The following is a 26,551-nucleotide window of genomic DNA, read 5'->3' on the forward strand; positions in this document are numbered from 1 at the left end:
CAATTTAAAATTTTATTGCAAGCAGTCAGGAAGGAGGAGCAGGGAAAAGAAAAAAGGAAGACCTGATATATAATTCATACATGCTCACTAACTAACACACAGGTAGCTCACATAAGGGCAGTGCTATATGGGGAACCCAGAGACACAGGTCTTTAGCAGGAAGGGGTGACTCTCTGGAGCTGGCTGAACTCAGGGGTCAGGGAAAACATTTTGGGGTTTGCAAAGCAGGGAGAAAAACAAACTGGTGGAAACAAAATTTGCTAACCTTCAAAAATGTTATTGTCAGTATTTTTCTCTGAGTATGTTCTATAAGCTTACAGACTCTCTTAAAGGAGACTCATGATGGCCTCAAGTCTATCAGGTCTACATATTAACTATTGGTTCTATGTATAGTTTCTATAACTTCACCTAAGGGGAGACTGTCATAATGGCCTCAAGGTCAAAAGGCCCAAATATTATAACATTATTTAAAAAAAAATTTCACTCCATCCAGAAGCAAAGCTAAGGAAGCATCAACAGATTGGAAAGAGGACAACTGATAATTAGATCCTAGGAAAATAGATAAAGAGAAGTCTACTTTATTAGATTTTTGTTTTTAAACAATTATCTTATAACCAATATATGCTACAATTATACGAACCTTAGAAACATAGAATATTAAAATAATTGGTGAAGAGAGGAGAGGAGAGCAGGTTTAGGGTACAATGCTCAGAGGTGCTACTAGAGATGTGGCTCAGACCATCTTAAGAAAACAAGTCTTGGGAGATTATAGACATCAGTAGGAGATGGCAAAGGTACACCTGGGGTTTCCACTGAGGTTTATAACTTTTTCTTCTCTGAATCCCAGGCTATGAGGGAATGCCCTGCCCTGCCCATTATTCCTTTAAAAGAAACCTCCAAGCTTTCTTTGAAGAAAGGGCTGAGCTTGAGAAAGTCCTTTCTGCAGGAACTGTTCATACATCGTTACTGAGTTCAGTTGTTTACCACTGCTTTCCTTTGAGACTTGGCACAGCTCATTAGCACTTATGTGGTGGACCTGAAATTCAATTGAATAAACATTTGTTTTCCAGTCTTGCCTGATAAATGTTCGTTTGTAATTGAAATGACTGTCAGTGGATCTGGAAGAGAGATAAGATTTCTGCCAGTTCTCTAGCACTTGGGGGCCTCTCCCAGCTAGCTCCTCTGAGCCAGGCCGAGGACATCTGTTTCCTGCTCTTGGCCTTCCTGGCCCCCTCTTCAGATCCCATTCTTCCCTTTCTCCCTTCTGGGGTAGAACCAGAGATGTCAACAGGGGCCCCTTGCCAACAATGTCACTCTCAGGTTTAAGAACTAATCACATGCTAAAGCCCGTAGCCTTTCCCCATTTTCAGTCTCTCCCAATCTGCCACTAAACCCAGGTTTCTCTTAATGTCTTCCACAATATTCATTTCCACTCTGATGGAAATCAAGGGAAAAGTTCCCGAACTGCAATATACTCTGTTCCCTTATATTTCAATAAATTCTACCTATCCTTTAAGGCCTCAACACCAATGATGTCAGAGAAAGTATATCCTGTTTTCTTTGCATATAGTGGATGCAAAATCAATACTAGTGTTTACTGACTCAAAAGAGAGGATGTGGAAAGTGGGCAGGCAGAGAGGGCAGAGGAAAGGCACAAACCACAGTCCCATTGGGGAGGCAGAGAAGGATCATCACATGATCGCTGTACTTTTCCAGGAGGAGTTCGGCCAACTTTTTGTGAGATTTATTATCTTGGTTCTGGAGGCAAAGAAGAAGATAGGACTCTTTTTTTTTCTCAGCTCCTTGCATTGATGGACCTCCCAAGCTTGCTCTGGCTCAGCAGTTAGCAACCGCCCTTGCTCACCTGAATCTCAATCAGCTCATGCACCTGAGACCAGCTGCTGATAAAATTCTTCCGGAGAAGCATGAGGATGAAAGGATTTCCTAATACTTTGTCTCGCAGACACTTCCCAGGACCTGTTCCCAAAAGCAGAATGTTGTTTATACTTGACAGTGTAAATGAGAGACAGCGACAGTCTGGACCTCTCCATGGAGAATCCAACTTGACCACTGCGTCTCTCACAGATCCCTCTAGTGTATCCACTCTCAGAAATTTCATGAATTCTGAGTGGCAAAAAGCTTCCACTTATTCCTCCTCCCTGTGTCCTCCTCTTCCCATTTTCCCAGTCCTCCAAAACCTGCCTGCAGGGAGACTCCTCACCAAAGCAGGATTGATCATCCAGGGATCCCCAGAGCACAATGGAGTGCACCAGCTTTTTTTCAATCCTGGCTCGTTCAAATGCTTTGATAAGAGGCAGGTAAGTGACCTGAGAGAAAGCCAGATAAAGTTTCTTTAGACCCAGGAGGGAAATGCTAGATCCTGATTCCAGCCTCAGAACTCAGTAGTACTAATATGCATATTGCATCAAGAAGGCAGTTTGTTGGGAGTAGTTAGCCACTGGACTTTTCAGGGGTTGCTGCAAAGAACTATAGCCCTCCAGCATAATACCAGGGAAAACAACGTAATTGTCGCTCTGGCTTTTAGATAAACTACAGCATGATTTTTTTTTTCCTGGAAGAAATCACTTAGGTATATGACTCTGAAGTGCAAACAAGTCTCCTCCCCTAAAGAGAAGGTGAACGGGCTTGGCAAATACTTATCTATGCTTTAGTTTTTAGGATAAGGAATTCTTCGGGAAGATGGAAGAAATTATTCAAGAAAAAGACCATGAAGGAAAATGTTCTGAAGGAACAATGATTGATCAACATCAGGGCTGAAAGGTTGACAGTGGGAGAATTTCCCCAAGGGAAAAGGGAAAAGATAAAAGAAGGTTGATACGAAACATTTGAGAATTATCAGTATAATGACCAACCATGATTCCAGAAGATTAATGATGATCTTACCCTCTGGCACAGAGTTAGTAATAGGCCCCAAATGCTCAGAATGAGACTTATGGTTTTGGACATGGCCTTTTTGATAATGAAATTATAATTTAATAATGAAAAAGAAAAAATGGAGTTTCCTGGATATTCTGAGATAAAGGTAGCTTCTAAGGATCAATGGAAGGATGAGGCATTTAAAGCCCTCAGTAACCTGGCCCCTTCTTACCTTTCCATTCATCTTAAACCTACTGCACCCATGTTCTCTGTAATCCAAAGATATTTGGCTTTCTCAAAGTCTATCACTGACTTCTCTGATTGAGCATTTTCAATGGCCATCCCCATGTCTAGAATTCCCTCCCTACCTATCTTTGCCTGTTGGATTAGCCCAGTTGAAATTATACCAAAAATAAAATCCACACCTGAATCACCAAATAGGGTTTTGTTTTTCTTCAGCTCTGTTCAGCAGCAAAAGAATAGGAGGAAAGGTTGCAAATGGTTGGGGGAAATGTTTATTTGGCAAAATAAAGACTAAATTGATTATTTAAAAATATTTTTAAACTTATAGAGAAGAAAATAGATATGATGTTATTCCTAGAGAGTCTGTAAGAAAAGATGGCTGAAAAAGCAGAACGGTTTCTTTGATACAATAGCAAAGGATCTTTTTGAGGAAGAAAAGTGACAGGTAGCTCAACAGGTAGATCAACAGATGTTGGTTCATGTCTTTTGGCCTACGTAAAATATAATTTAAGTGTGATCCAGTGGCTCATGGTATTTAAGGAAACTTGGTGAGTGGAAGAGGTATTGAAAAACTGGAGCAGTCTGTCCAAGTTTTTAATGAGAGAAAGAAGACAGTTTCTGCAAACTATATATAGATAAACTTGGTACTAACCAGAGGAAAAATACTAAAACATTATTTGATATGTGCCTGGGGAGCACTGAGATAGAAAAGTGCTGATCACAAGTTCACAATTGTTTACCAAGAACAAATTATGCCAGCCTTAGCCCATTTTCCTTTAATACAGGTTCCTAGACTGAGGATTCAGGGGAAGGCTCTACACTTAGTATGCTGAAATTTTAATAAGTCATTTGACAAAGTCTTTTATAATGGTCTTGGTGACTAGATAGGACATATATGTCTATTTAAATGGACATCAGATTTGAAGATAACACAAACATAGGAGGAATAGCAGACATACAATGGTCTCATCACATAAAAAAGATGTATCAAATTTGACAAGATTAAATTTACTAGAGACAAAATATAATGTTACATGCTTATATTTTTAGACAAACTGTTACAAATATAGGATGGAGGAAACACTAGTTAGCAATTCATGTGGGAAAAAAAAGACAGGCTTAACTGACTTAAACTCAAAGAATTAAGAGAATTCTCTTGTAAATAAAAGTTAATGCCATTTTAAATGACATTAAGAGGTAGAGTGACTAAAACAAAGGAAGCTTAGCTCCTCTATGTTCCTGGTTTGAGAGACACATTTTAAATGAGATATTGACAATTTAGCCCATTAAGGGGATAAGAAAGGAATAGAAAACAACACCATATGAGGAATGGTTGAAGAAACTGGGGATATTTATATCAGAGGAAAGACTGCATAGGAGCCTTGATAGCTGCCCAGAAGTTTATTTGGATGGCTGTCATGGGAAAGAGGGACTAGGTCTACTTTTGCAAGTCAGAACTAGAATCAAGGGTGATAATTATAAACAGGTTGGGACTCAATAAAAGGATTGGCATAAAATGGAGTAATTACTTCAGGAATAGTGAAATGCCACTTGAGGTACTTGGACAGAATCTAAGAATCGCTTGCATGAGGATGTCCAGGAGATTTCATGGATTAGGTGGGGACAGTATGATCCTTAAGGTTCATTCCAAGTCTTGCTTTCTATGATGGTATTATTCTAGGCAATTTCCCACTAAGGATTTACATATTTATATATATTTGAGTGCTAACTTCTACCCCAATGTCTTTACCTGAGAAAGCTTATATTTCCCAAAGGAAAAGGGAGCTTTTGATAGGGCCATATTTTCTATTCTAGTATTTGGTGTTAGGAGTAACAGAAAGATGCAAGGTTCCTTTTGCACTTTTCCCTCAAATCAAAAAGCATCTCTTCCATTATTCACGGAGAATTGTAAAAACCTTGTATCTAACTTTTTGCCCCCTGCTTCTGTCATTCTTGCTAACATCCTAGCAACTCCCACCAATTTGTCCTAGAAGGGCCAATCTGATTCTGCCCTCTAATCAGTCTAGATGACCTTACCTTCAAGAAGGGATACATGGCAACTTTTAGCCTCTGGACTGCCTTCTCCCAGCTTATCTCCTTCTGCCACACAATGTCCTCAAAGACAAACTGGCTGGACTGCTCAGAGGGTCTTCTGTAGGTTATTTTGCCCTTCTTGTGAATCTCAGTTGATCCTGACGGTCCCCAAGACTCTAGCTCCATCTGAGAGAGTAAGAAGTCACTGATGACTCAAAAATTCCCTAGTGAATTTTCTGGTTATGGTCTGGGGAGAGATTAGTCCTTTTGTGAGAAGGAAGCATTTTTCTGGACCTATCCTGAGTGGTCCCTATGATCTGAGCTCTGGATCAGTCTCTTTGAGAGGATTCAGAAGAGGGAGAAGATGTGATTCTCACTCTCCGAGGGCAAATTAAGGTGAGCAAAAGTGTGAGTGGGATATATTATGTTGCCAGAAAGTCAATTTGATACATTCAAAGAGAGAAAAGGATCCAGCCATGACTGTTTAGTTGCATTAATTACAGATCTAGGAGTCTGGGTTAGTTAACTTTAGATGGTTAGATGGAAATAGTGCTATGGTTCAAAGTTGGTTCCTCAAACAAGCCAATGAGATTTGAACAGAGAAAACTCTGTCCTTTACCCTCGAGGCATATCCCTCACTGCATCTAGCAATGTGTCAAGCACATGTATGCTTTCTTCTACAGGAAGCTTTTACCAATAACCTCAATTATAGACCTTCTCCAATTGATTACCACCAATTTAATTCTGCTGATATTGTGTTAGTATTTGCAGTCTTTCTCCTCATTAGGGTATAAGGTCCTGAAGAGCCTTTCTTTATAGCCCTCGTTGTTGGCATAGTATTTGGAACATAATGGGCACTTAATGTTTATTAACTGATTGTTAAGCTGAATCACAAGTTACAAGGGAGTAAAATATAGAGGATCTCACTTATGGATGAACATTTCATCCTACTGAAGATGATCTTTGTTAGCTAAGTGCTATATAATCTTCACATGCACCAGTAGTGACAGGAGCATCCAGGAGAACGACACTAGGTTATCTTTGTACCTTTCATCAAAGTTAAAAGGATTCTTCTCTTTCATAGTCCTTCTGGACCATCGCCTCAAAGCCCAGAGTGTGACTTCCTGGAGTAAGAAGTTGAATGATTGAGCTGAAGTGAGGGTCAAGGTTTGGTTTAGCCATTTAATTGGCTATTACCTCTAGGACTGAATGTGAAATTCTCTGTTGGAGTTCATAACTTGGCCCTTCTTACCTTTGTAGTCTTCCTTCTCCTTACTTTTCCCCATGTGCTTTGTGAGGTGGTGTCACTGGTTTCCTTGATCATCTGCAACTCCCTTTTGGGGGCATTTTCTCAGGCTGGATCCTATGCCTAAAATACTCCTCCTTCCTCCCTCTCCACTTTCCTGGTCTCCAAGTTTCAGATAAAATTCCACTTTCTATAAGAAGCCTTTTCCAATGTTCTTTAATGCTAGTGTTTTCTCTCTGTTGATGTTCTCCATTTTGTATATAATCACTTGCATGTTGTTTCCCCCATTAGACTGCGAGTTCCTCAAGAGTAGGGATTGTTTTTGCCTTTCTTGTACTTAGCACAGTGCCTGGCACATAATAGGTGCTATATAAATGCTTAATGACTCATTGAACTCTATATCTACACAGAATGAGAATATGTACAATGAGATTAAGAGGAAAAATTATGGAGAAGAGGAAAAGTAGCATATAACTAGAGAAAAGCAAATGTTATAACTGAAAAAAGCAAGAGAATGGAACCTATAAAATTAGGCACATAAACTTGACTTTGGTTTCTGGAAAAATATTGGAATATTTTTGTAAATTTGTAGAATAGTGACCACTTCACCAGAAACAAGACCAGACTAATCTACTTTTTTTATTTGGGTTAATTAGATTAGGAGAGGAATGCTGTAGTTATAGTTTACCTAGATTTCAGATTAATTTTTGTCAAAGTCTCTCATTTTTATAGATAAGTTGAGGATTTATGAGTTAGACAGATGTTCAGTTAGGTAGATTTATAACTGGTTGATAGATCAGATGAAAAGAGTAAATCATTAATAAAGAGTTGATGGTTAGTGGAAAGAGAAGTCTAGTAGAATGCCTTAAGGATGCCAATTCCCTTGCCATTTAACACATTTCATCAATCACTTAAATTAAGGTATAGATGGCATGCTCATTAAATTTGTGGATGTCACCAAACTGGGAAGGATAGTTATCAGTTTTCAAAAGAAATCTCAAAAGGAGAGATTACCAGGTTGAATCTAAGAAGAAGGATGACTTGATATCAATTACACAGAAATGATCTGAGAATTTTAGTGGACTGCAAATTTGGGCCTAATGTTATACTAGGCAAGAAGTAGGAACAGAAAAAAGTGGCAATTCTGTAGTTTTGACCCTAAACAGTGATTGTGCATTTAGTCTCTAGCTCAGATTGAGACAAATAGTCAAGCAACCAGGACAAGTAACACAGATCAAAGGGAAACCTGAAATTCTGTGGCTGGAAACCTGCAGAACCCTCCAGGTAGTTGACAGAGGATGCAACCATCAGTAGTTTACTAGAACTAAAACTAAAGGAAAGCCTACATTTGTATCACCCAGACCCAAATCAGAGTCAGGAGCTTGTAAAGCTCAGAATAGGAGGGCAGCAATCAGACTTTGTCCTAGAAGATCATACCACTTTGGATGCATTAAAAATTTGCATACCCTGGCCTCAGCTGCCCTAGAGATAATTGTAGCGCAGAATATTCAAAATCCAGAGGAAAAAATAACAGGACTCCAGAGAATACAAATCAAGGCCAAAAAAGACACATATATTTTTCCCTTAAAGGTTCAGAATCAGATGTTAACATGAAGTCCCAATCCAGAAAGTACAGCTCGAAGAATATATGTATATTAAACAAGCAAACAAACAAACAAAAAAACCTCTTCTACTTTAAGGAAAAAAGACAAAAAACATTTATTAAATGTTTATTATATGCAGAAACTGTAATAGGTTTGTTGAATGGTATTAATAAATGAATGAATAGGTATAAACGAATAGTTATGATAATCTTTGAGATACCTAAGACAGAAACCTAGAAGAAGAAAATTCAAAACATCTACAAGAAAAGTGTCAAAGAAAAATACAGATTGGATGCAAGGTCAACTAGAATTTCTGGAATAAATGAAACAAAAATTTTTTTTTAAAAGAGTGAAAATAATTTTATAAATGAAATGAAAATGGTACAGAAAATGATTAGAAAATACATGAGTATTTTGGAGGAGATTGGAAGGTAGAATTGATGGCTTAGTACAAGAGATACAAAACTTAATCCAAGTCACTGGCCATTTGAAAACTAATGACTCTATCAAACAACATAAAATAATAAAACAGTCAAAAGACTGAAAAAAATACCAGTAAACTAAGATATTTCACATGTGAAACAACTGATCATCTCACATCTAAAACAACTGACCTGGAAAACAGATCAAGAAAAGGTAATTTAAGAATCACTAGATAATCTGAAAACTAGGACCATAAAAAGAGCCTGGATATCATATTTTGAGAAATCATAAAAGAATACTGAACCAAAGGGCAGAGTAAAAATAGAAAAAATGATCTATTGGTCATATCCTGAAAGAAATTTAAAATAAAAACTCTCAAAAGCATCATGGCCCAAATCCAGAACTTTTGGGCATACTCAAAATGCTAGATGGCATCCAGAGAGAGCCTAAGTACTGAGGCGCCACAGTCAGGATCATACAAGATTTGGCAACTGTCAGAATATAAAAAGGGGGAGTATGGAGTGCTTAGAGGAAAAGAAGAGACATCCTAATTGTGAATTATGTTGGAAGAGAATTGCTATGCTGGACTCTTAGAGATGGTGCTGTGTCTCTGAAGAATAGAAGAATGGAAGAAAGAAATAATGAAACATGGGAGTAGAACAAAGTATAAGCTGTCACATTTAAGGAATAAATTTGTTCACATTTCTCCTATTTTAGGATAAAGATTATAGTTAAGTAAAAATAAAGATCTAGATAGGTTTTTAATGAAGATTTTAAATCCCTACTAATTTAAGCTGGTAAGCTAGGAACTCCTCATTTCCCATAATTACACAAAAATTTTGGGATTTTTCGGACTTTTAATATGTTCTAGGAAATTCATTACTGGGAAAATTTCATTATTCTGGAAGATCAAATCAGCTTTACTACTAATATTTCCTTAATACCCTCTGGCCCTCTTAGTGGAGGGTGGAGCCATAATAAATAAACAGCCTTCTTTTAAGATTGACTTCTCTATCATGGCCCTACTTTAGGTACCTTTTCCCTCCACCCCTTTTCAATTTCTTTTTATGGGATGTCTTCTCCCTTTAGATTCTAAGTTCCTTGAGAACAGGGACTATCTTTTTTTGCATTTGTATCCCAGTGATTCACACAGTGCCAGACACAGAAAAGTCACTTAGTAAATAGATATTGACTATTGTTGAAGTACTAGGTATTGCCATTGCCTAGAAACAGAATAAGCCCAAAGCTACATTTCACCAAAAGAACAGGAATCTCCTAGATTGGAGTGACTATTGACATCTAAACTATGAATTTTCAAGGGAATCAGATCTTAAGCAGATTTTTCTTGGGGAATATTCACCATTCGCCTTCACACAGAGTACATTTGTAGAGTCCACCACTGGGGCAGCTAGGAGTCACAGCAAATAGAGTAGAGTCAGGAAGATCTGAGTTCAAATCTGACCCCAGACCTATTAGTTGTGTGACCCAGAACAAGTCACAACTGTATTTGCCTCAGCTTCTCATCTATAAAATGGGGACACATTGGAAATGGCAAACCACTCCAGTATCTTTGCCAAGAAAACCACAACTGAATGATGGAACAACATTCAGGCTATACTTTTCCTCTATAAACAACAGGGGGTCCAAGTGAATTGGACACTTTCCTCTCTGTAATCTTGTTCCTAGTGCAATATAATCAAAGGAATTACTTAGACTAGAAGATAGAACAGAATTGTAGAAAAGCTCTGTCCAAATGAAGCAGCAGATCACACACACCTGAGGGAGATAGCCAATATCCATGTTCATTTTGGTCTTGGGGTTGCCATTTTCTTCACCCTGGTAAAGCCAATCCATTTCCACATTCAGAGGCCTTATAAAAGAAGTACATATGAGGGTTTGATGAGTGAAAACCGAAGAAGTTGGCTTATATCAATGAGTCAGTGGTGTCAGGGCTGAAGGCAGTGGCTAAGAATATACTATTGAATGGATGGCTTCAAAATGGGCAGAAATCTGGAAAGGAAGTTGAGGAAGACAAATAGAGACTCAGAAGTCTGACAAACTAGAATGATCATCTCAAGATTTTAACATGGAAGAAGAAGGCTGAATTTTTGGTAAGTAAAATTCTTTCAAAATAATAAAAGGGTAAGTCCAAAAGTTATCTTAGGACACTTCCAAGGGTCTGAACAATACCTCTCTCCCTCTTCTATTTCCATTTCCTATAAGCTATCACCTATAAGATTACTGAAATCTGGAATATACAAATATTCCATCTGCAAGTTGTTTCTGTTATGCAGGATTTTTCCAGGTATGTGGAGACCCCTCAGAACTGATTAGCTAGGAGAATGTCTTTGGAAGGGGACGCTATCACAGGTAATCTTCAGATCTACTACTCTGGGGAGCTTTTGACATCTCAAGGTAAGGAGAAACTACCTTCTCCTTTCCTAGGCCAAATTATGAAAATAGATGGGCTTTCAGGGTTGTATCTGTGGGCTCCCTTCACTTTGTTTCCTTCCTGTCAAAGATGCTGTTATCATATCTTTTCCAGAAAAATATCTCTGAGGAACAAGGAAAGGAAACTTGAAAGTGATAGTAATATATTCTGCTGTCTTTAAGACAAGTCAGAGTCCCTCACTTGGCTGAATTGCCCCAAAAGGGGTTATGAAAAACCTACTTGTGATTGGGCACAAAGAGCTTGAAGTCACGGACATGGGAGGAATCCTTGGAGAGAATGATGTGTCCAGTGAACTGTCCTGGAGAGAACCAGAAGGGGAAGAGGGGTGGTTCATTGAGCTGGAACTCAGCATGGATCCTATGACCAGAAAGGGTAAAGAATCTCAGAGTTGGAAAGGCCCTCAGAAGTCATCCAAGTCAAATCATCCCTGAACACATTCTTTTCTACTTCATCCCTGAGAAGTTGTCACTTAACTTCCACTTGAAGAATCAACAATGGGATTAGAAAATAGCCCACTCTATAGTATATTAGTGCTGAAAGGAACTGTGGAGATAAACTAGTTCATTTGAAAACAGCTATAATTATTAGAAATATTTTCCTTATATCAAGTAAAAACTGCATCTTTGCAACTTGCATTCATTGTTCCTACTCGGTTTTGTGGGGCCAAGGAGTATAAGCCTAATCCTCTTCCTGCAGCACAGCCATGATGCCTTCACTAAATCTTTAGGTTCAAGAGTTCAAGTTCCTTCAGCTAGTCTTGCTATGGCATGGTTTCCAATCCCGTCACCATCCTGGTGACTTTTCTCTGAATGTATTCCAAAAGTAAGCTTGGCTAAGAATTCTGTCTGCAGATGGGAGAAACTCTTCCTATCTTCCCCCCCCCCCCCCCCCCCCCCGCCAAAAAAAAAAAAAAAGCTGGCTGGGAGTGATTAAGGTGTTAAGATATTCTGTAGATTCTGTTCAGAAAGATAGACTATGCCCACTATTCCATCCCAGCTCCCGCAGTCTAGAATGTAGGCAATGGGCAGTACTTGCCTGAAGGCCACTGTGTAGTAGAGGTCGCTGATGGCCATAAGGCAGGCCACTGTGCCCCGAGGACCAAATCGGGTCTTCACAAAGAGTCTTGGGTGGAACATGCTCAGGAGTTTAAAGATCAAGTCCTGTGGGGAGGCAATGGCCGACAACTTGGGAGCCTTCCCCAGGACATCTGCTTTCCTGAGGTTGAAATAGGTAACTGGGTCAAAATGTTATTGGTGCACTAAATGATGGGACACTTAGCTTTCAAATTGATTGGAATACTTGTGTTTTTCCCCCCCCAAGGCCTTGAAGCTTTCTTCTTTCCTCTTGGACTCAAGGGTGGGAAAATGGTTATCTGGAAACTCTAAGAATTGTCAGGGAAACAAGTTCAAGGAAAGATACAGGGAGTTAGTTGGGGCAGATCATTTCAAAGCAAATATACTCATACCCATGGATTCTGGACTCCTGATACAGATGAGTTGAGGCTTGTAGTTTAGGGCATCAGAGCTACTGTTGAATATAGAGATCTGAGGAATTTGGGTTGGATCTGAAGTAGGCTGAGTCAGGTCTGAGGCAAGAATATCAAACTGAATGTTTGGGGAGATTTGAGCAGGTGGAATAGGGATGGACCTAGGGCCTTAGGGTCTTTTCTAACCTCTTTTCTTTTGGATCTTGGTGGATAGAAGCGAGTGGAAGGGAGATGTTTCACCTCATTGGGGATAATCCACCAAGGCTCACCCAGCTTCAAATCCTCTTTTGGTGGCAGGAAGATGAAGAACTTTTGGGCTGAGAACAAGTGGAGCACTACATCAGGGACAGTCCAATTTCGAAGTCCAGATAGAGTGAGATGAGAAACCTAGGAGAAAGGGAGAGCAAGTGCTATAGAAGGAGAGGCAGTGAAGCTTAGAAACAGACTTAGACATGACTAGGCAGACTAGTTAACCAAAATTTTTACCTAAGAGCTCAAACTAGACCTAGAGTTCCTATTTCCAAGGGTTCTTGCTCAGAGGGTCTCAGCTTTCTTATACAATGAGATCTGAGTGCTTGATCCTCTGGCTTTGGTACCACTTGATTTTCATCTGGTATAGAGTCCTTGCCTACTTGAGATGTGGATTGGTTGGTTGATTGGTTGTTGTCCTTTATTCTTGAAGAGGATCAAAATGACATTATGTTAGAGTCAATTTAGCATGTTCAACTATGGCTGATAAGACCAATATGAACTTGAAATGCTCTGCCACAATTTGGACACAAATAATCAACCTCTTTATCATTGTACATCCCTGGAAAGTATATTGCCAAGATAAATGAATTTATCCTCAGCACTCAAAACTTCTCCATTTGCTGTAACTAATGGTTTCACATATGGATAGTATAGTGTTGGCAGATGGAAGACCTGTGAATCCTTGTTAGGCCAAAATTAGCACAAACAGAAAAGAATCCATACTTTGTTGCACTTCATTCAGCTTTAGAAGCTGCATTGAGTGCACAATCACACGCAAACAAAAAAGTCATATACCAATACTCCATTTTAGTTTTGGCTTGTAGCCTTTTCATGTTGAATTTACCATCAATGTAGTAGCTGACTTTGATGCCATGTTTGTCCTCCTTGAAGGCATTTGACAACATGGTTGCAAACATCATGCTAAAAAGCATGGGAGGGGCAAGTACACAACTTTGTTTCACTCCATTGGTTATTGGGAGAACTCAAGCGTACTGTCCATTGTCCAGAACCGAGGTGTGAAGACTGAGTTAGCTTCCTGTTGACCTCAGGATCAGCCAGAGTCAGGATCAGCAAAAGTCCTTAGTCTTTAGGGGGAGAAGTAAAGGAGATGGACAAAACTCCATGAGGCTCGCCACCCACTTTCCTTCTCCTTGTCCTTCTGCAAAGTGACCTCAGCTTGTCTTATTACTCCATCCCCTAATCCCTCCTACAATTATCTGTATACACCAAAAGGTTGAGCCAGCACAGAATAGTGAGAAGGGCCATTTTTCAAGCATATGCTAATAGAGTATTGTCCAATAGGTAATTAGCCTTAAGTGCTCAGTTGTCTGATTCCAGTGCACCTATTCAGAATTTTAGCCCTTTACACCCAGGTAAGCTTGCCATCATGAAATTGACATACCATGCTGATGAACTTCTCTGGGTAACCAAATTTTGATTTTTTATAAGTTCTCATGACTGGCAATATTAAAAACCTTGGTCAGATCAGTAAATGCTGTATACAGATCTCCGTTCTGCCCCTAGCATTTCTCCTGGAATTGTTGGGCAACAATACCTAATTGACAGTTCCTTGACCCCCTTCTGAAGCATCACTGGTTCTCAAGTATAGGTGATCTTCTTCTAGTTGTAGGATTAGCCTATTAAAGACAATTCTGGCAACAATATTGCCAGGAATGACTAGGAAACAGGACACTCCCCCCATAGTTCCCCATGATAGTCAAAAGACAATCTATTCCCTTTACCTTTATAGAGATGCACAATAGAGACATCCTTGAACTAGGGGAATAACTTCCTCTTGTGATATCTGGAAAATTTCAGTCAGCCTTTGTATGAGCTGGACCCCCCACCTTGTAAATCTCAACTGGAATAGAATCAACTTCAGGGACTTTGCCACACAAAAGTAACCCGATGGCATTCAAAACTTCAGTTGGAACTTCATTTAAGAAGAGATTAATTTCAATCTGAGGTAAATGGGCAATGACTTCAGCATTGATTGATGACATTCTGTTGACAGCACTATGGAAGTGTTCAGCCAATCTCTCTAGGATCATGTCCTTATCACTAATCAATGTGGTTCCATCATCACTGAGTAGTCAAGATGCACCATAGGTCTTTGACCCATAAATAGCCTTCTATATTCTATAGAATAGAATCTCTGAAAGTTGCCCACTCCTTTTCTGCTCCAATCTTGTCAACTGTGTGTTAGTTCAACTTACCTAAGTTAGCAACAAGTGTTCTCTCTGGGAAGTGTTCTAATCTGTTGACATTAATTCTAATTGGAATTAGAACCTTGGAACCACTGCTTTTGTTGAATGCAAATATATAGCTTGGAGAGGATAAGTCTATGAACAGTCCAGTATTCTGCTCCAATCATTGTCTTCATCCTTCTCACATCTTGTCTCTCCTCCTTATAACCAGAGTCTATTAAATGCCAATGTTTGCTGGAGGGTGCATCCATGAAATTTTATTGCATTTGGTGTTGGTGTTGAGGTGATCAGTAGTAAGTGACCATTGCTGTTGCTGTTTTCAACTCCTAAAGATTCCCTGCCATGTCTAATAGTCTGAGCCTAGTGTAGCATTAAAGTCACTCGGAATAATTAACTTGTCATCCTTTGGCACACTGATAAGGGCTCCAGGTCTTCATAAAATTTTCCTTTAACCTCATTATGGTTTGTCATGGTGGAAGCATAGGCATCGATGATAGTGGCATTTTCCTGTGAGTGGCAATTGCATTGTCATGAGTCATTGTCAAGGCGGGTAAGCTTGTTTACTAGATTTTTATTGCAAAACCTACACCACCTTCATTCACAGTGCTCCTTTTTACTGTGACCATTCTGAGGAAAAACTTGTATCCAGCTCCAACTTCAATAAACTGGGCTTCATTTGTCAACCTTGTTTTATTCAGGGATGCTATTTGAATGTGATACATATTGAGTTCTCTCATAACAAAGGCAGTTTTGTCTCAGTTCTACTGGATTTTGAGTTGTCTATAAGTATGTGAGCAGAATGAACTTTGCACAAGTTTTTAAATATATTTTTGGTGTTTGATCACAAGGTGGGATTCCCCACCTATCATAGTAATCAGACTAGATTTGGGTAAGCAGACCTTTTTTTAGGGCATTTTTTCGAGTCTTTTCCTTGTACCTGAAGGGAAGCAGTGCCTCTTTTTTTTTAAATAGCATTTTGTTTTTCCAAATACATGCAAAGAGTTTTTAATATTCATTTTTGCAAAACCTTCTGCTTAGAATGAACTGACAACTCAGTGTGCATTGAGCAAATCATATTTTTTTCCCCTTGCATTTAGATTTACCCCTGATCTGGTCTGCTTACATGGCTAAAAGTTACCATTATAAGAATACAGTAAGAAGAAATTATATACTGAAAATCCAAACCTCTAAAACTTTTATAATGTATCATCATGAATCTCTCAGTGTGACAGAGTAGTCTACAAGATACTATAAATCCTTATTTGAAAACAATATACTCCACTTATCTTCCCTTGTATGAATGTGTAACCTCAGACCTGGCAACAGTTCATAATTCAACACAACTGCCTTCAATATTTGTTTCTTTATTCTTTTCTATGTTTGTTGTAGAGATGGTTCACTTAGTTGGTTTACAGGGATTTCTCTTGAGACCAGCTGATGTCTCTTTTTACTATGCCTTGTAATATCAATAATTTCTTCTTACTAACTTGTACTCTACATTTGAGCTGTGGGTCCTTCTTTACTATGATAATTGATTCATTTGCCTCTATTTTTTCTTCAAATAGATAAAAATTTTAAAACTCCACAAAAAAAAACACTTTCTTATGATTCTATCTGAGCTGACTTGGTTCCATGAGGTAGAATTGTTTTCTTTATTTGGCTGATCTTGTTTTATTCTATCCAGTAGATTTTTAGGAGGACGGAATCAGTAATTACCTTAACTGAACCATTGCCTATATCTATTATTATCTATATTGTCTGTGTACTCACATAGCTTCTTTTAAGATTTGAAGAGCTTTTATAGACACTCAGCAAGTGTGTGTGTGTTGTCTGTTTCCTCCTTTCTTTTTGTTTCTGGTTTTGGTTTTTGATGCTTGTTAAGAAACTGAGTGCCATCCCTTATGAGCTTTATGAGATGAAGAGGCTATGGGATAGGACAGACAGTGAATATCCCAAACAAGATTCTTTTCTTCCCTCTCCCTGTCAGTTCCAATGGGCAGGTTAGTTTGAGTTTGAGTTTTCCTCAGCTCCAGTATCTCTATGATTTATTCCCCCAAGATGTGTTAAGTATAGTTAAGAGAAAAAAAAATACTTAGAATGACAAGTGGAAAATGTAGGGAGAAATTAAGTGCTTAATTCATGCTTAAGAAATTGTGCATAGGCTTTTTCCATCCTAAACCTTCAGAGGAAGTTAAACTAATTGTTTGTTCACTTTTGCCTTATTTAGTTAATCCTTAAATAAAAAGGAGAAAATGCGATGCCCTCTTTGACACACAGAGGATCACAAAGACTATTTTGACTTTGAGGTCTTATTATCTAGGGCAGATATTCCTAGCAAAGGGAATGTTGTCTGAGCAAGGGTAAAGAATTGAGAAAGTATGGGGAATAAGTCAAGGACAGAGTACATGATGAATGAGAGAAGGGGACACTGAAAAGGTAAACCAAGACCTCTTTCATAGGGTGCACTCCACAATCAGACTTCCAGTGGCATCCTTTCTCTACTTTAAATAAGTGATCCTTTCTTTACCCTTTGGCAGCACTGTTGGTAATTCACTTTGATGTACAACTATTAGTGTGTTTATTGAAAGAATCAAGCAGATCTGGGTTTGAATCTCTCAGCTCTACTCATTATTTCTGAGACCTTAAGCAAGGGCTCCATCTCTGTGGGTTTACCTTTCCTCATTTGTAAAATGAGGGGGTTGGACTAAATGTCCTTTTAAAATCCCTTCCAGCTTTAAAACTGTGATTGGATTTATTTTTTATATTCCCCCTTTTTATACTTCCCCTTGTTACTCTTATGATCAGGTTCTTTGTGCCATGGGAGGGAGAGGAGATATTGAGGGATGTCCCTGTAACCAAGGTTTCATTTCCCTCTCAGCTGTGGTTCTAACTCACTGGTCTTCACCACTGTGACTTATCTGCCTTCTCACCTTAGAACTTTACTTTACACCTGGAACCTTCTCAACCCAGAACTTCTCTAATACCTGTAACCTTCTTGCCTTGGAATGTACTTCATCTTTCTGTGCTTCCCTCTTTCCTCCTCTTCCCTAAACTGTTGAATCCTTTCCCAGGCCTACATTTTGGGGATGGGCCTAGGCCAGCCATGTTTCATTCTATGGCTTGACCATCAAGCTTCCTCACTTGGATATTCCTTTGGACCCTCTCTCCATTATTTTTTACCTCCTTTTTATACATTATCTTCTAAATTCCTTAAGGGCAGCAAATGTTCTTCTTTATGCCTGGCAGAAAGTAAATACTTAATAAAAAGTGCAGACTGCCTATCCATCCAAGGCTAGAATTCTGGAAAGGAGCACAAATTCTTAGCTGGTATCTGTGAAAATGACTCAAAATCCTGATATTCTGTCATCCTTCATATCACAACTGTTTTTTTTATAGATGTCCAAATACACCTTTGGCTTTGAAGGCACCAGGTATTTTTTCTTTCCTCTTTCCTGAGAAGAAAAATATATGATTTCTCCTTCCTTGTTGAAAAGACTGAGGAAACTTCATCTGAGACTGCAGTTGTGATTGGGGATAAGGAAGGGTAGGTAGGTAAGTGAACAGGGCAAAGAGTTCCCTATGAGATGGATTTAATACCATGCAAATTTAATGTCTTGTCTACAGAGCTGGGTCTGATAAGGTGACTTTAGGGGTTTATTAAGGACTCATCCCAGGAGGGATTTTTGTTAACCAAAAATTTTAGAGGCTGTGACTTGTCCAATATTAGGTAGATAGTAATTATTGCTAGAGGTTGGATTTGAAGCTATATAAGCATTCTGTCTAAAACTGAATTTATTTCATTGTTAACCTGAGTTAAATATTACAAAGAAGGTTTTTTTTCTTTTTCTTTTCTATCTATGCTTAGGAAATATTATTACATTTAATATTTGTCTGAGGAAGGGAATTTTGTGCCCTTCTCATTGGAACTGGAATGGGAGAACACAATAGACACTTCATAGTCCCTGTTCTCTAAGACCTCCCAAACCTGTAACATGGCCCCTTCAGTTCAGTACAGCCCAATTCTCCCTTCAGACTTACGTGCAGGAATCCATCTTTGCTTTTGTACATAGTTTTTGGGAGCAGTGGCTGAAATCTTGCCATGATAGAGAATTTCTCCTCACTGAGGTCAAGTGGAGAGTTCTGAGACACTTCCTCCTCAAGGATGCTGATAGATGTGGCTGCTATGGAGCACAGACAGACATGTTAACAGAATCAGTTTCCATACTTGAAAGAGTTGTAAAGTTCTTTTCTGGTATCAGGAAGCAAAGTATTTCTGTTCTCCTCTCCACCAGGGAGAATTCTCTGTCAAGTACTTACTTGTTCAAAAAGAGAGGGAATGCTGTCAGACAGAGAACTATATGGGGTGGGGATTGGGTCTTAAACTTGACTTTGCAACCCATTTTTCTTCTTTTCAACAAAAGAAGAATATTTGCTGCCCTTAAGGAGCTTAGAAGATAATGTATAAAAAGGAGGTAAAAAGCAATAGGGGTAGGGTCCAAAGAAGAAAGAAGAAAATTATCCCCATTGTGAAATGGGGCTCTACTATGTGGCAGGCATTGTGCTAAGTGCTGGGGATAAAAAAAGAGGCCAAAGACATTCCCTGATCTCCAGAAGAAGCTACAAACAATATGCAAACCAATATATACACAGCAGTCTATATATAGCATTTTGTATTTGTTTCTGGAGGTGACTGAGAGCCAGTGGAGTAGGGGATTAACATGGTTGCAGGCTGTATTTGTGCTTTAGGAAAATCACTTGAGAGGCTGAATGGAAGGTGAATTGGAATGAAGAGAGACTTGAGACAAGCAGACTCACCAGCAGGATGGAATCTGAGGGAGGATTCAAATTCAGGTCTTTCTGACTCTGATTTCAGGGTTGTTTGGTCTACCAGTTAGCTGCATAAGTTTTGGAATGATAATGATCATATACTGATCTCAGTACCACCACAATCTAACAATATGGTATTGGGAAAATTCCTTCACATGTCTAAACTTCATTTTTCTATCTACAAAATAAATGGGTTAACCTAGATGTTCCTTGGGGTTCTTTTTTCAGTTCTGTATTTCTGTTGGTACTATATTTAAAAACATAAGTGTTCAGAAACTAGAGGATGTAGTTGTGTTTATTTGGATACACATTTCATTTAAGAAAGAGTTTGTTGTTTATAAAAGTCATACTCCAATGTCTCACTATGGTGTGGAGATGACTTTGGACTTTCAATTCATGTTGGAAGGGAACAAACTTGGGTAAATTCTACTGAAAAGAAGTTGTCTTCTATCTCAAAGCTTCTTTAACTATGAGCTGTATCCCTTTGTGGGGTTAAATAACTGAATATGGGTTAGTCAAAAAGAAATTTAGCAATTGTAAAAGGTTTTTGAACACAATGACCAAAATTTAATTCAAAATCAAATGTGCAATGAATTCAAGGTGTTTCTGCCCATGTTGCATTGTATGACTTCACTGCAGCCTTGATTCTGAATACCCATTATGTGCACTTTGTACTGTGTGTGAAATAACTCTACCACAACAACTTGGTTTACATTGGAGATAGGATTGCAGAAAAATTTCTTGGGCGAAAAGGAATCACAAATGGAAAAAGTTTAAGAAGCCCTAGTCTATCTGAAGGCCAGATCAGTTATATCTGAAAAGGCTCATTACCCCTAAATTGGCCACAAGTGATCAGTTTTTTTGAGAATCATAACCCATAGCCCTCAGAATGCTCCTCCCACTTCTGCTTTTGCCAGTTGGTAGGAATAGGGGTGAAAGGGACCAAGAACCATACCATTTTTGGACTGTCTATAAAAATTAACTCCTGCTATTTTGAAAATAAGGTTCTTATCGATAGCAACCAATGAGCATTACTAGAGGAATTGCATCATATCAATTTTGGCAACTTCAATGCAAATGAAAAGACAAAAGGAAATTGCATCTAAATGAAGTATATCAGAAAAGTTCTTGGAGAGACAAAAAAAAAAAAAAAAAGTTGGCTTATTGCCTATCCAAAAGAAACAAGAAACTTTACTTCATGGGATCCTTGGTCCTCTCTTATTGTAGTGCTCATGAGAGAGCCTCATGAAAAACCATCATGAAGGAATTGCAACATATGTGCCAAAATCTGTTGTAGACAGTAAGAAAGTAAAGGAACACTATGAAGAATTCAAGCAAGACCCTCCAAATTAACCCAACATATATTTTAATACTTAATGTCTTCTATGCAAATATATGTATGAAGGCTAATGGAAAATATGACTCAGGATCAAGAAATTAAAGAAGCCTAAAACATACTGTATATAGAGAAGTCTCACCCACTTATATGTAGTATGTTCTACGAACATTTTCTTCAAAAATAGAGTTGTGAGGTGTTGGACATGGTGAGCAATGAATTGTATGATACACAAAAAATGAAGTTAATTTCTTAGCAGATAGAAAATAATCGGAGACATTTCCATATTAGCTATGTATGTAGCCAGACTATTGGTTAGTTATGTTACAACAAAACTCAAAATCAATAAGAAATAGAATATAAATGAGAAATTATTGCATAAATTAACACATCTCCAAATTGACCTCTTTAAATCAACTGTTGACATTAAAACATGGGAAACAGATAAAAGAACAGTCATTGACACAGATTATCACTATTTTCTTAGGAAGTTTAAGTAATATAAGTCAGTCACAGAGCAAAGAGGCTAAAAAATTTAGAAACAATGTCAGCCAGTAAATGTTCGACTTCCTTTTAAAGAGGGGAAATATGGAAAGTTAAAGCAATATTTCTTTAAAATACAAATTTATTTGTAAAATTTTATAGCGGAAAATGGCAAATTATAAGCAGTATCATTTTTATAAAAGTGACAAACAGTAGAGGGAAAACACATTTATGGAAAACTTAGAGACTTAATTAAGTCAGATCATTTTGAGAACGTTTTAGGATGAAGCTGGAAGAACAAAGAACAGATGAGAAAATGGAAAAGCTCTGCCAAAATTATTCTAAAAAGCTATTCAATCATTAATAAGAGTCATATACTATGTTAATACTCTAATAAAACAGTTCTTGTTATGCTGTATGACAGAGGCATCTGAGTATGGATGAATTAGATTAAGATGTAATTGGAAAATACTTAAAGTAAATAATGCAATAAAATGTAGATAATATTAATTTGGGGTTCCCTAAGCTAAGATGTGGTTCATGGTATTTATTTTATATTTAAAAGGGTGATTGAGCACATTGAGAGACTGATTTGTCCAAGATCATGTAGTATTTGTTTTGAGCCCAGGTATTTGGTTCCAAGGATACCATGTTTCTCTGATAAATATCAAATGAAACAAAAACAGGAAGAAGTATGTTTACAAAGAGTTTGACATTTTCATGAAGAATGTTAAACTCAAGAATCTAAAAATAAGAGCAAGGCTTATCGATGGTGAAAATCTCCTAGGTGCTTCTATTTGTGGATAATGTGCTAATTGCATCCTGTTCCCAAACACTGCAGTGTTATGAAATCCATAATTATTAAGTCCAGTCCAATTATTTGCCTTACAAAAACCAAACAGAAAAAGAAAGGCATATTGTTTAGACTATGAAAGATAAAATTATAGAACTTATATATATAGAACTTACATAGTTTGGCCAGATGCTGCTGATGGACAATGAACTGGGCCAATGACTCAGAATTAAAGAGGAAGAGAGAGCAGGCTGAAAGGCATCTGGGAAATTGCTTAGTGCTTTTAATGACCTTTCCCCTGAAGGAAAGATCATCTTTGGAATATCAATGTTTTTTGACAATCCTACTGGCTTTGAAGCTTGAAATACCACAATCTCAAGGATATTCAAGGATATCTACTTACAAAGCAATATAGAAATGAATGACCAAGTGCCAAGCTTGAAGGAGAAATAGCTTAAGTATATTATCAAAACAATGGAGGAGATGGTACCGGCTTCATGTTGATTGTTTAGCAGAGGAATTGATAAAAAGTTAATAAATTCCTGAAGCAAGCAGAGAGAAAGCTCTGTGGTCCTACCCTCTGGGAGTCTGTCCAGTCATCAATCAAAGTTATGTCAAACCCCTGAGGTCCATCCTCTGTAGGGATCCTGGGCAGTCTCACCTTGCCATGCCCTCTCAGAAATCCCAGGTAAGTCCCTGAATTTTCCCTATAAATCTACTGATGGGCCATCCAATGGCTGCTGCCCTCCTTTGGGTCAGTCTGCCTGTTGGTGTCTTTCTCCTTACCCCTCCTTCATGCCACGTTGTATCTCCTAACCCCACCATGCCTTGTGGCGTGCCTCCAGACCCCACTTCTCCTTCCAGCTAGCTAACTCTTAGGATTTTCAGGATTTAGCCTGCCAGCTAAGGACTTGCCCCAACCATCGGGTAATTGTGAGTTCCACAGAGGAATTTATCTTTCATTTGCTATCTCACTCTTTCATATTTGCCATTCCTAGTGTCTATTTGTATCTCTTCATTTTGCCTGTAACTTCTTCCCATAAACAAATGGCCATTGTGAATTCCTCACATGACCGAACCCCAATCATCATCTGGTGCCTTCATAACTCACATCAGTGAGAATGAAGAATTAATGAGAGTATTTATTTCCCATTGGTTCCAAGTAATGTCAGATCTAAAGCTGGGGTTCATAAAGCAGGCAGCTGGGTGGTACAGTGGATAAGGAACTGGGCAGGGAGTCAGGAAGATCTGACTTTTTTTTTTCCTCCCCATTTCTTTGACTTTGTTTTATTGTTACTTGGTTTCTCATGGAGTTATTAGTTTCCATTTGCCTAATTCTAAATTTTTTTTATTAAAAAATTTTTTTTAATTATAATAACTTTTTATTGACAGAACCCATGTCAGGATAATTTTTTACAACATTATCCCTTGCACTCACTTCTATTCCGAAGATCTGACTTTAAATCCAGCCTCAGAAACTTACTTGCTATGTGACCCTGGTAAGTCACTTAATTTCTGTCTCTGTTTCTTCATCTGTAAAATGGGAATAATAATAGCAATTATCTCCCAGAATTGTTGTATCAAATGAAAAATATTTGTAAAATACTTTGCAAATTAACATTAAAGTGCTGTATTAATGCTAGTTATTATAACTGGGAGTCTATAACTTATTAAAATAGTGAGAACTGTACTTTATATATTGAGTTCCTTAGTAATATTATATATTTTGTTTTATACACTTCTTATTATGACAAGGGGACCATGGGTCCAAAACACAAAAAGGTGAAAAATCTCTTATCTTGTTGGAAGGGCTCCAATGAGCTGGGCAGACCTGGGCAGACTTCAGCTGAGAACCTATCTACATCTGATACTGTGTGACCTTGATCAATCATTTAATTTCCTTCTCCCTCAGTTTCCTCCTGTGTAAAATGAGGGAATTGGACGAGCTGGCCACGGAGATTTCTTAGGGCTCTAAATCTACGATTCTGTGAAAAATTTATAGATCATGGAGAAGAGTCACACACGTTAAAGGGAAGATGGATTTTGACCAGTAGTGGCAAGAAGGCACACAGGAATATATTCAAAATACTATTGAGTGAGAAAAGCTAAAATCAAAGCCTGGGAAGAAAGCAGCTCTGGGAATCTGAGGGGTCATTAGTCTCCCACCACCATCACTGATAATGATCATCACTATTGCCTCATGTTTGTACAGCCCTTTTCTGATGAGTTCTCTCTTTTATCCCCTCTTTGACCAGTGAGACAGAAATGGAATTATTCTTTTTAGCTGGGGAATGAACAAATTCCGCTAATTTCCCCCGAGGTCTTCCTCATGGGCCCCTAGGGACTCCCAAGTACCTATCAGTCTCTTCGCATCACGCTTGAACTCTTCAGGGTTGATGTACATGTCTCTGTCTCTGTCCAAGGAGGAGAAGAGAGAGAATCCATCTTCCCCCAGAAACTTCTGTGCTGCCTCCTGGGTCAGAGCAAGGCGACAGAGGGAGAGACTGAGGATGCGGGAAGAGCCTCGGGACTCCCGGGCTTGTGTCTTAGGGATCAGACTCAAGAAGGGAGGCAAACGGAGCTGGCAGGAGGGAGCGGGGAGGGGAAGGGGGGGGGCAGGGGGGATGGAGACCTAGTCACCGCCTTTTTTGGGGGGGGGTGTTGTGGCTGAGGTAAATGAAGGGGGGAGTTTGGGGGAGAAGAAAAGTGATGAGGGGAGGAGGAAAAGGATAAGAAGGAGGAGTTTGAGGAAAAGGAAGAGGATGAATGGGGAGGGAATCAGAAAAGGGATAAGAAGGGGAGGGGTTAGGGAAAAAGGAGGAGGGAAGGAATGGATGGGGGAGGAGAGGAGGATAAGGTAGGGAAGATAAGGAAGAAAAGGAAAAGGAAGGGGATGAGTGGGGGTAACGCCCCCCCCCCCCAGCGCGTCACCGCCGCCCCCAACGCGTCACCTCCCCCCCTCAGCGCGTCACCTCCCCCTCCCCCCAGTCTCCCCGCCCCCTCCCCTAGCCGGGCCTGACCCGCAGCGCCTCGGCCTGGAACTCCCTGAAGCCCACGAAGCTGCGGGTGGCGACGGCCAGCAGCGCCCCCAGCACGGCGGCCAGCAGCGCCAGGTCCTGGGGGCGGCGGGGACGGCCCGGGAGGCCGCGGCGGAGGGGGCGGCGGGAGCGGCGAGGTGGGCGGGGCGGGCGGCCCGGGGGCGGGGGGGGTAGGCGGGGCGCGCTGGGCCCCGGGCTCTCGGCAAGATCCATGCTAGGAGACCGCAGCTCTGCCTCATTAGCGGCGAAACTACCAACGGCCGACCAATGGTGGGAGGGGGCGGGGTCACCATTCCTAAGCGACTAGTTAACCTATCGGGAGGGGTGTAGCCAGAAACACTGACTGACAGCCGGGGAGGGGCGGGGCCGGAGTCTGACTGACAAGTGGAGACCCTGGGTATCTTAGGCTCGTAGCGGTGGGGGGTGGGCTCTGGAGTGGGGGGCGGGGTGAGAGGTTCTATGAGGGTATAACCTGCCAGCTCTCGGGAACTCCTGAAGCCACCCTCTGTTTGCCAGGCCCAACGCAGGAAAAGTATCTCCTTAAAAAATACAATCTATAGTCATATGAAAAGATGCTCCAAGTCACTACTGATCAGAGAAATGCAAATTAGGGCCACTCTGAGGTCCCGTTACACAGCTGTCAGACTGGCTAGGGTGACAGGGAAAGATAATGCGGAATGTTGGAGGGGATGCGGGACAACTGGGGCACTGATGCATTGTGGGTGGAATGAGCCAACGGAGAGCAATCTGGAACTATGGCCAAAGGCCTCTAAAACTGTGCCTACTGGGCCTGTATCCCAAGGAAATCAGAAAAAAGAGGAAAGGAGCCACATGTGCAAAAGTGTTTGGAGCAGTTCTTTTTCTGATGGCAAAGAACTGGAAAATGAGTAGAGGCCCATCAATGGCTGAATAAACTGTGGTATATGGAGGTAATGAAATATTATTGTTCTATAAAAAATAAATAAGTTGATTTTAGAAGGGCCTAGAAAGATTTAATGAACTGATGCTGAGCGAAACAAGCAGAACCAGGAATTCATTGTACACAATAACAGCAAGAGGGAAAGACTTGGTTCTTCTCAGTGGTTCAGTGATCCGCAGCAATCCCAATAGACTTTGGATAGAAAATGCCCTCTGCATCCAGAAAAAGAACTATGGAGACGGAATATAAATCAATACATGCTATATTCATCTCTTTTTTTGTTTTTTGCCCTCCCGTCTCCCATGGTTTTTCCCTGTAGCTCTGATTTTTC

General features: G+C 39.6%; 1 protein-coding gene across 3 annotated transcripts; it reads right to left on the reverse strand.

Moving 5' to 3' along the window:
- Positions 1-25,555, reverse strand: LOC100917674 (selenoprotein N). 3 transcript variants are annotated; one of them, XM_031962557.1, is made up of 12 exons: positions 25,284-25,555; positions 24,619-24,736; positions 18,863-19,005; positions 12,606-12,752; positions 11,915-12,039; positions 11,099-11,236; positions 10,204-10,297; positions 5,158-5,340; positions 2,222-2,327; positions 1,865-1,977; positions 1,660-1,758; positions 1-1,036 (listed from the first exon to the last, which is right to left on the reverse strand). In XM_031962557.1, the coding sequence occupies exons 1-12, from the start codon at positions 25,512-25,514 to the stop codon at positions 884-886; spliced, it is 1,650 nt and encodes a 549-aa protein (XP_031818417.1). In that variant the 5' UTR covers positions 25,515-25,555; the 3' UTR covers positions 1-883. The 3 variants fall into 3 exon arrangements, with proteins under 3 accessions (XP_031818417.1, XP_031818416.1, XP_031818418.1); XM_031962556.1 differs by having other exon boundaries at positions 12,552-12,752; positions 25,284-25,554; XM_031962558.1 differs by lacking the exon at positions 5,158-5,340 and having other exon boundaries at positions 12,552-12,752.
- Positions 25,556-26,551: the final 996 nt, after the last annotated feature.

This window comes from Sarcophilus harrisii, chromosome 3 (genome assembly GCF_902635505.1).
Source record: "Sarcophilus harrisii chromosome 3, mSarHar1.11, whole genome shotgun sequence".
NCBI lineage: Eukaryota > Metazoa > Chordata > Mammalia > Dasyuromorphia > Dasyuridae > Sarcophilus > Sarcophilus harrisii.

Excerpts from the sequence above, each read along its gene's own strand:
- LOC100917674 (XM_031962556.1), bottom strand. The coding sequence starts at position 25,514 with ATGGATCTTGCCGAGAGCCCGGGGCCCAGCGCGCCCCGCCTACCCCCC. Across the intron at positions 12,040-12,551 it reads CAAGATCCAAAAGAAAAGAG|GACTTGATCTTTAAACTCCT; the intron begins GTTAGAAAAGAC and ends GCCTCCCCACAG. Across the intron at positions 1,037-1,659 it reads GCCTCCCCAATGGGACTGTG|GTCCACCACATAAGTGCTAA; the intron begins GTTTGTGCCTTT and ends ATTGAATTTCAG.